Raw genomic sequence first — 10,602 nt, forward strand, 5'->3', positions numbered from 1 at the left:
TGATTAAATGAAAACCGGTCACAATTGGGGGAGGGGGGCCTACTTCCAATACCCATTTATCTAAAGCTACCAAAATTTACACCCTAGAATTAAAGCATTTCACACATCAAAAATTGGGCATTATGACTACTGTACTCCTTTTCGTTAATTTGGACATTACCTATTGAATACTCTGATCATTTCCATCTTCTAATTTCATCCGCCTTTATCATGTTGCCACCAAATACGCATCGCATATGCATCTGAGGATTAAGCCGTGTTGTGACTTTCTTTCTTACAGTTAATTGATCATACTTGTTTGTGTCACAGAAGTAGGATTATGCGCTCCTCTTCACTAAACATTATCTTGTCCTTCATGAAATGACTCAAAGAACTACGACGATGCCTCTGTTGAAGATAAAGGAAAACGACTATTACGATATTGTTAATATTACAACTGTTAGTCAAAGTTTTTACTTTTCTCCTAATGGTGTGTACAGGTGAGAATCAAACTACCTTTTCCTTACTTTGGGGCAGTGCTTTGAAATTTTGAACTTATATAACTTTTAAAGTCAACTTGGACAAAAATTATTTCGTACAGTAGAGCACTGAATTATGTTTCCTTGCAGATGCTGCTCCCACTAATCAGGAGCCTCACAGATCAAATTTACGACACCGGCGGCAGGGAATGTCGATGGGATTTCCAAGAATGGGTGGGGGTGGGGGGCCTGGAGGTGGGAGTGGAGGTGGAGGCTTTGGTGGGCCGTTCCACAACGGGCCAATGGCTAACCCCATGGGAGGTATGGGAGGAATGCAGGGATTCCGAGCTCCAGGCGGAATGAATTCAGCTATGAGTGGTCCTAGCAGTACTGGGCATGCTTCATTTAGCTCCAGCGGTCTTCAATGTATCAGAGGTGACCTGGTTTGTCCACCTTGGTGTCTTATGGTGGATTCCAACGGATGTAAAGCTTGTCCTTGTGGGCCAGGTCTCTCTCTCTCTCTCTCTCTCTCTCTCTCTCTCTCATTTGCTTCTATCATGAATTGTCTATGATTCTAAGCCAACGGCCCGGTTTTTTTTAAACACAAACAACATCAATGTCTGTATTCTGTCTCATCTCTGTACTGCTAAATGTTTAATACGTATGGTATTTTACACATCTTCAACTTAGCCAACAGTGCAGTAGTATCTTTTGGTAGCAGGTCAATACACGACTATTGCACATCAATACCCGACAATTGCACTCTGGTCTTTGGATTCGCAAGTATTCTAATATATATCAAGGTAACATAACGAAGAAGAAAAATATTCAATATAAGTCGTCACAAATGTGTGTGTGTGTATGTGTATGTGAGAGAGAGAGAGAGAGAGAGAGAGAGAGAGAGAGAGAGAGAGAGAAAGAGAGAGAGAAAGAGAGAGAGAGACTAACGTTTAATTTCGGAATTAATCAAAAACGTTGTCTATGACTATGAAACAGTATCAAACTTCCTCCTGCCTGATAAAATAGTATAGGGGTGGAAGCAATCTGAGGCTCTTTAAATTCGTTCTTAAACATGCTGGCATTACCTCTAATGAATGATTCAACGCTTTTAACAATACTTTTAAATAATAGTACGTTTCTGCAGACATATAGAGAAGTGCGAAAGTTAAATTAAGAATGAAGAAATAATCAGTCGTAGAAAAATACAGTATTATTTGCACCCTGACGTTTCAAGCAAAAAACAAAAGAAGACACCAAGCAAATGAGTGAATAGGAGATATACCAACATGACTGTCTTAGAAGTGTTTGGTGGCTTTAGCTAGATTACTGTTTCACCGTTTAACTGTTATTCGGATGTTTTAGTTACCTTGGTTAAGATGAAAACAAACGAATTAAGGTTAAGAATTAAGCCAAAACATCTTAGTATCTGCCTAACCATATTTTAGGCAACAAATTACAAAACCCATCCAGCACGATTAGTATTTTATCGCGCGAGAACAATTCGCCACTCTTCCGTATATAATTCGCCCCTCTTCCGTATCAGAAGCATACGATCTTTAGCTTCCTTACCACAAAGTGATTCAAAGATCAAAATAAAATTTACTTTGTTTGTATTGTTACAACAGGCGGCATGACAATGATGGGAATGGGCGGTGGACCCGCCGCCATGATGCCTCTTGTGGGGCATACAACGCAAGCGCCGCACACCTGCATTGGAACCCAACTTTGCAGAGAAGCCTGTGAGGGCCATTACGAGCTAGGACCTGTTGGGTCCGACGGGTGCCAGTCCTGCTCGTGCAAATCGGAGACATGTAATAATAATAATAATAATAATAATAATTTTTAAATTATTATTATTATTATTATTATTATTATTATTATTACTGGTTAGTACTGATCAAGTGTAATGATAATATTAATGTAATCGAATTAAAATCAGATCTCCATTGTCCTATGTGAAGATCTGACAGCCACCTCTTACAGGTCATTTTTTGGTTACCTATGTTATTACCATAATCGTTCATTTTATCAGCCAGTCAGATGAAGTCTTATATCTTCGAGTTTGGGAGACTGAGCAGTATGGCTCAAGACCATCAATGTGTACCAAACGATTTGATTCACTTTCATATTTCTGAAAGCTTCATTTCCACTGGCTTATTCAAAGATCAACAGAACATGACCCCTAACCGGTCGCTGTCAGATCTTTACATAGGAAAGTGGAGATCTGATTTTAATCAGATTGCATTATTAGTACTTATAATAATGATTATCCATATCACCAGACATTATATTTAATTGAAATTATATCTTAACTGTCGTTAGGCTTTAATCATGTAGCATTAAGAACACAGTAAATATTACAAGTACAATTCTGAACAGTGTCTTCGTTTGATTGATGTTTGCGAGTGAAATAATCAAATCATCATTATCATTTATGACCATAATTAATTACACCTAGTGTCCATATAAAGACATCAAATCTGATATTCCAGTGCCACAAATGACAAGCTTATCTGGTGGATACCCTCAGATTAGCGGTGGAACATTTGGGTCCGGAAGCAGTGGTTGGGGAGGAGGTAGTGGAGGTTCCGGAGGAGGGGGCGGTAGCAGTGGAGGATTAGTGAGTGGTTCGTCTAATAGCTTTTCAAGTTCATCGTCTACCTCAGTGATATCTGGTGGGACGAGTTCTTATAACAGCGGTAGTAGTCACGTTATCTATATCAAGCCCAGCACCTCGCAAAGCACGGGAAGTGGACATGTTGTTTATGTCACCGGACACACATCAGGTCACACGACTTGCGCTGCCACGACATTATGCATGAAGACATGTGAGGCAGGATATCAGCTAGGTTCAGCGGGGTCCGACGGATGTAGAGCATGCATCTGTCCAGCCAAACACGTGGTTGCCTACCGTGAGCATTTAATATTTTCAGTCTATAGTTTTCCATATAACGCTACAAACCTAACTAATACCACTCCGCCATCTTTTGGGTCATCCTCTCACAGCTAAGGAATGAAAAGAATTGATTCCATTTTTTTTAAATTACCTGGTTTCAAATAGCCTTTGTGTCTGAAAAACAAGAAAGTAGAATAATGCTAGGTTGACCTAAAAGAAGACATCTTCTTCTACGAGAGATAATATAACTGTAACTGAATTATATCTGAAGTTAATTACATTCAGACATTCAGGCAGTTTAATTGACGGAAGATTTGTTTTCAATAATCCGTTTGTGGTATACTTTCCAGCTGTTCTGTTACGAATATTTTTGAGCGATGAACGTCAGTAGAAACGTCCTCTGCCATTTCCATCGCATTCAATAAATCTATAAATAAACCTCAAATTCAAATAACGGCCATTTTGAACTGCCCTCAAACCCGTGTTGTTATTACGTCATAATAACTTTATAATGTCACAATGAATTGAAGACGTGTCATTACTAACAGAAACGCAACTATCTTAACAGTGGCAGACAGCTGAAACAAAATGAATTCTTCAATTATTTTATTAAAAAGGTCCAGAAACCACATGAAAATTACATGTGAAGGTATTTATTAATTGATTGAAAAGTCGTCGATTCTTTTTATCAGGATTTGTCATGTTATAAGATTGTTCTTCGCACGTCTAGCCGGATGTAAATCCGCCCCTTCCTTCCACCCTCAATATTTTTGGTACCAATTTAGGAAGTAGCACAACAATCAATATAGTAGGAGTATCTACTGGATAGTCGAAGTTATTCCACTCACATCGGAAAGATATGAGTGTTCCGAATGTGAGGAATATGAAGGACACGGGCTTTCACTGCTTGAGCACGAACGCATTTGTAGTTCAGAGGCTACCATAAGAACTTGTTTCAAATAAATATTGAAACAACAATAAGAAGATACGTAAAAAAAAATATCAACACAAGCAGTTAATGAAATGCATTTAAGTACAGTTCTAGCGAAACCCAATACAAATTGTTCCTGTGGGTTCAGGTTCTAAGATTCATGCGAAAACGTGGGAAATACACTGGTGACATGTTTAAAAACAATCGTGGGATTATTAAGAACACCTCATAGGGATTGTTTATGTATTTTTATGTAATGTTCGCATAGATAAACCGATACTAAGCGAAATACCTTTTAATATATTGTGAAAGGTTACGACAATGTATTTACAATTCTGACATTACAATGGTGATCAAACAGTTACGTTCTAAAAAATATACAGATAAAAATTACAACTCAGTCCTACATTTAGGAACATAAACGCTTCCAAATAAGAGTAAACATAAAGTCCTAGAAAATATACAAGATACAAAAATTGACAAATCTGTAAAAGGCATATAAAATATAAGATAACAGTAAAAAGGGACAATGTACTAGTATTACGCAGTACTGCCAAGAGCGATTTTATTTTAGCTGCTTGTAGATTGGGGCAAATTCTTATGCCAAAAGATTAAATAAAATTCGTTTCCGAGTGTACAAGGTTTCTAGGTTGGTCTAAAGCTCGACATCATATACGGGATCAGAAGATAGTTTCGTAGTATACTCAAGAGCCATTTTCGTGTGTATAAGACAGAGGAAGTGTTCATTTGCATCAATGTAAAGTCTTTCTCAATCTGCAGTTCATGTATATTCTCAGATGAAGTCTAGATCTCTTTAAACTTGCATCATGAGCTAAACCAAAATGCGCTGTAATAGTGAACAAGTTCTAGCTTGTAGTTTTTCATATGTGTATCCCTAGATCCTTCAAAAATTTCACAAAAGATTATGGTATATTTTTCACGTAATAGTCCTGAATGTCACCGAGTGTGTTATAGCTATAGTGTTAAATCTCATCAGGTACATACTGGTAATCTTCAGCAGTTATGCTCATATCTAAAGGTGATGATTCTTACGTTTCTAAAGCATCAGATCTACTGAAACTTCAAAGTACCCATATTGGATAAATGACCATTTTTAGAAATTTAGGTTTCTTTGCACCACAATGTTTCAACGAAAAATTTTCACCGTTTAAGAGATTGGCCCATGAACTGAGAACTACCCACAAGCATAATAGTTTATATTGTAGTTTTTTCCTAACCGACAGGCCTGAATCTATTAACAATAATACCGCTGCTAAATGAAATATATGTCTTATCGTTATTCCGTGTTGATTTTTACATGAAAATAAAGTTATCGACATATTTTGTGTATTCTATCCCCAGAGACAGTGCTTTTTACATGTAAATAAAGTTATCGACATATTTTGTGTATTCTATCCCCAGAGACAGTGCTTTTTACATGTAAATAAAGTTATCGACATATTTTGTGTATTCTATCCCCAGAGACAGTGCATTACATAGCCCAGGTGTCGCAAGAGAAACATCAGTGTCACTCAACCGTATCCTGCATGAGTACATGTGACAGTGGTTACCAAATGCACGGGACTGACGACCACGGGTGTCCTCTCTGCGCATGCCTGCAAGGTAAGATTATCTGACGTTTCAAGACTGCGCGCATTTGGGAGACAACTTTGATTAAACTGCTGGGTACGATAGTGTGCGTGTGCGTGTGCGTGTGTATGTGTGTGTGTGATTTAAAATGTTTAACCTTGCTTTATTAGTTTTATTCATGTTGCTACGATGCCTACGGTGTGGCAGTTTATAGTAATGTCTAGCACTGGGGCATCATGTCACAGACATGTAGCATAATGTCCCACCCAAACACATTATCCGGACACAAGGCTGACCAGCCTAACACTGTCCTCTTAATGCTAAGCGCCAAGTGATATATACGGTACTTAAACATTGTCATGGAGAATTGTTGCTCTAAAGTCGTCTGTTATTTTGCATCTTTGTCTTTGTATTCAGTTTCAAGGCCCTACACTCATGGCCAACCGGAAGTGTATACCCCCATGAAGTTGACATGCTCATCCGCCCTGTTATGTAGTTCTGGTTGTAACGTGGGTTACAAATGTGGCGATGATGGTTGTCCAACATGCGAATGCATTCATCCATCAGGTAAAAAATTGTTTCTTTTTCTGCTTCTGATTTTTAGGGAATGATTTACTTGTTTCCTACATCAACGGGACCTAAGACTCGTTTTCCAGATTGAATGTCCGTCTCAAATAGGTCGAGTAGGCGCATTTTTTGATCATATAAAAACTAACTACAGCCCTCGACAACGCAGGAGCATAATTATTTTGAGCAAGTTCGGGAACGTCAATTTCGTTTAAAAGTATAATTTGATGCAAACAACAACATACGCAAAGGCTCGTGAACAAATTGGCTTTTATTGAAATTATGTATGGATAATCTACTGCAAGGCACTGTGGGTAAAAACTGGAATGGATAATCTACTGCAAGGCACTGTGGGTAAAAACTGGCACAAAGTAATTATAACTATTTCACCTCTTACGTCAAAGAAATTGCTGTCACACAATAACCAAATACCAGTCGTACGCATACTGCCTTGCAGAAAATTTCCTACTCTCACTTATAAAACTGTGCCTATTAGTTTCGTTAGCTGTTGCTAGTCACGATGTCATTCAGTATGCACGAGTGTAAATAGTATGCTGTTTCCAGACTTGATCTGTTTTACGGGTTTTCCATATATTTAGAGAGCCCAGTTTTATAGCTTTGTCTTATTCTAGACATTTTATCAGTGACGTTTTTAAACACAAAAACCCGCGCCACCAGCTGAGTCAACCTTGTATCAATTTCAAAATGCTATTACAAAAAAGAGAAATATTACACCTGTGAGATAATTCAAGCTTTTTGTCTATCTCCACCAGTGGTCGGGCTCCAGTATATGACCGAAGTTGTTCTTCAGAAGCCAGTCTCCTGTTCGATTGCTTTCGCCTGCCCTTCAGCTTGCGAAATCGGGTACAAGTGTGGTGACGATGGATGTCCTACGTGCGAGTGTCTAGTGGCAGTCCAAAGTAAGTGACCTATTTCACGTTTTCTCGCCCCTTCAACAATTACTGATTTAACTAAATATCAAAGTTCAACTACAGCGTGTATTAATATCTTTTGTTCTTCTATTGTATGCCAACACATGATGTAAAGCTCAACTTTGATATAGACATCGGAATTTCCACCGTCTGAAAATCTGGAACTACTTCATGACGTCACGGGAATGACACCACACCCCGTCCAATCCTCAGCAAGTTGTCATTGATTATAGAATTGAAACCAGTGTATTATTAATATTAATTGTGTACCGCTTTGAAATTTGCACCGCAATAAAGATCAATCTATTATCTCGAGGACATTAACAAATATACTGAACTACCCGTCAGGTATCGCGCAGAAATCGCAGGTCATCTTCAAGTTTCACATTGCGTCCATTTTATATATTTGTAACATCACTTTAAAAATTAATTCAGATAATTCAGATAACCCTCTCATACGGGTATCTAAGCAAAGCTAAATCCGCATGTTACGTTTTAGTTAAATCCGTATCATCTCTCGTGAGTATGTAGCATTAGCGGAAGAGACTCGAAATCACGCACTTGTATCGTTTTAAGTATTTTGTTTTGGTCTTACGTTGCTTGCACTTGTAGAAATGCTCACCAAAATGCAAACTACAAAGATTCATACATTTTTCGCAGGGCTCGAAACAAAGTCACATGATTCCAACTGACTAAATGGAATTATATTGCACGACATCACCTGCAATAAAGATAGGAAAACAAGACTACTTTTCATCACGGCAAAAATTACCTCTTCCTTACTACATGGCTCGATGGCAAATGCGTGGTGTATCTTTCTGAACAGAAAAATATGCAGTGAATAAATAAAAGGAGAAAATTCAAATTTATATGTTAAGCAATGAAATTACACGTTGAGACAGTGTTCATTAAATAAATTTCTATTTGATAGGCAAATTGTTCAATATGTGTTCGATATTATTATGACAATCAATAGAGATTGGTGTAAATAATAAATTACAAAAACACATGTTCTAGGGACATTTTCAGACAAAATTTACAATACAAGTGATGTATTATAAATTATTTGTAGTCAGGAAAGTATAATAACAACGTGCCTGCAATATGGGCACGAATACAAGACCAGTTCTCATCACAGCAAAAATGGCATCTTTATTATAATTAGTCTGGTTCCCTGCTTCGTATGCTCCCTGCGTTGCACTCCGACGCCATATTGTCACATGATCAAAACAAATGGCATCATATGGAGAGCCCTAGTTAATCTAACAGCGGCAGATTTATTCCCTTAATATTCTCTTTCTTAATGACACAATATGAACTATACTAATAATTTTGATTTGAGCTATAGTAGTCGTTATCATGTGTTCAAATTTAACCACCATTTCGTCATATAACATTTTTTTACAAATAGTTTTACTAGTAGGCGACAATAAAGGAAAGGGTACACACAACAATATTTTACACAGCGTCTTCTCAAACATTCCTTTACCAATCGACTCCTTGATAAATTTTACATCGAAATTGATATATGAGGATGTACGACAGCCTAAATATAGCCAAAGATTAAGACGAAAATATCATCTTTTACGAGGGGTTGATGGTAACGATTGTTTTGCAAATATTGCACACTTCACACTAAATCAGCTAAAATATTCTGGCTGCAATAAATTTATTGATCAATTTTACATTGATATTGATATCTTATTGTACATGACGCCTCAGACTTTGCCAGATTTTAGAATCAAAAACTATTCACTATTACACGAGGGGGTGTACGTGACGATAATTGATCCAATATTGTACATTCCGACTGCATCATGTACAAAAAAAATCATTTGCAATTTATTTATATCTTTCACGTCGGAATTGATGAAAGATAGTAGATGACAGCATTCATTTGCCAACGATTTAAGGCCAAAATACAATCTCCGTTATATGAAAGAGAGGTGGGGTTGGTGACGATATTTTGTCACAAAAGTGTCTCGGAAACTGCATCATCGGAAAGTTCGATTTTAAATTGATTCATTGATCAAGTGTACATTGATATTGATTATCGTTCATGACAGCTCAGATTTTGACAAACATGAAGACCAAAATACCATCTTCTATTAGGGGGTGGGGAGAATGATGTTTTGGTCAATATTGGACATTTTGTCCTGACAGTCACCTAAAGAGTTCCATTTGCAAATGATTTCTTAAACATAGTTGCCTAGCAACTGCCCAAGCAACCCTCAAAACTGGGGGTTGGAGCTGAAATTACCATCAAACAACCTTTGTGGGGGAGGGTCCCCAGAATTAAGTCTAGGTGGAGTAATGTTAGAAATTCTTGCTGTGCCATTCATTGAACAATGTTACATTGATATCTATATATTGTTTTACACACTTTATGTTCATTGTGTGTCATTAGGCAAGGCACATTACTTGCTTCAGCATGGTACAAATTGTAATGTGCTGCTTTTTTCTTGCTATTTTTAAGATTCCCTAATAAAAACCAAACATGATATGGTTTTATAAACCTTGTTCATAGTGTGTATATATATATATATATATATATATATATATATATATATATATATATATATATATATATATATATATATATATATATATATATATATATATATATATATATATATACTAGACACCTACTGTTCAGTCAGCCTTGATCTAATCTACATGACTCTCATGTTTCTACCAGGGGAAAAGAAACAGAATGGTCGGTCAGATTTGACATTTGTATCAAATGAAAGCTGGGAGAATAAAATATATTTTGAACAAGTGGTAAGGACAATCCAGTAAACAGTAGTTACATGTCTTTTTATTCCCGTGAAATGCATTCAGGTTTCATTTACATATTTCTGTTGCTAAGATCTGTTCAATAATTATTTTTATGTCACCATAACTCTAAGACAATGATATTATTTTTAATGTTAAGTGCAAAACATCAATATGAAATGTTTTCATCTTTAATTTAATTTGCTTCCATAGTGAATACTGTTTGCACTATTTGGTTAATAAAAATCAAACTATTTGGTTAATAAAAATCCAACTATTTGGTTAATAAAAATCCAAACCTTAGTATAAACTTATTATTTTGTCAGTATCAGTACAAAATTTAAGAGATTAATAAGGAAAAAAAGTCGATAAGTTGAGACAAATTGTACTTACCATCATTACCAAAATAACACATGGAATGGAACCCTATGTTGATATTTTTCACTGTCACAA

At 36.6% G+C, this 10,602-nt stretch overlaps 1 protein-coding gene across 1 annotated transcript in view; it reads left to right on the plus strand.

Annotated features, from left to right (window-relative positions):
* The first annotated feature begins 688 nt into the window (after positions 1–688).
* LOC149793950 (uncharacterized) overlaps positions 689–10,602 on the plus strand; it is a 20,257-nt gene continuing 10,343 nt past the window's right edge. Inside the window, exons 1-5 of the mRNA XM_089969070.1 lie at positions 689–941; positions 2,951–3,370; positions 5,768–5,908; positions 6,293–6,442; positions 7,216–7,362. Coding sequence (XP_089825196.1) covers positions 689–941; positions 2,951–3,370; positions 5,768–5,908; positions 6,293–6,442; positions 7,216–7,362 — 1,111 coding nt within the window. The remainder of the gene's footprint in view (positions 942–2,950; positions 3,371–5,767; positions 5,909–6,292; positions 6,443–7,215; positions 7,363–10,602) is intronic.

This window comes from Sinohyriopsis cumingii, chromosome 8 (genome assembly GCF_028554795.1).
Source record: "Sinohyriopsis cumingii isolate HCF-2022 chromosome 8, ASM2855479v2, whole genome shotgun sequence".
NCBI classification, from domain to species: domain Eukaryota; kingdom Metazoa; phylum Mollusca; class Bivalvia; order Unionida; family Unionidae; genus Sinohyriopsis; species Sinohyriopsis cumingii.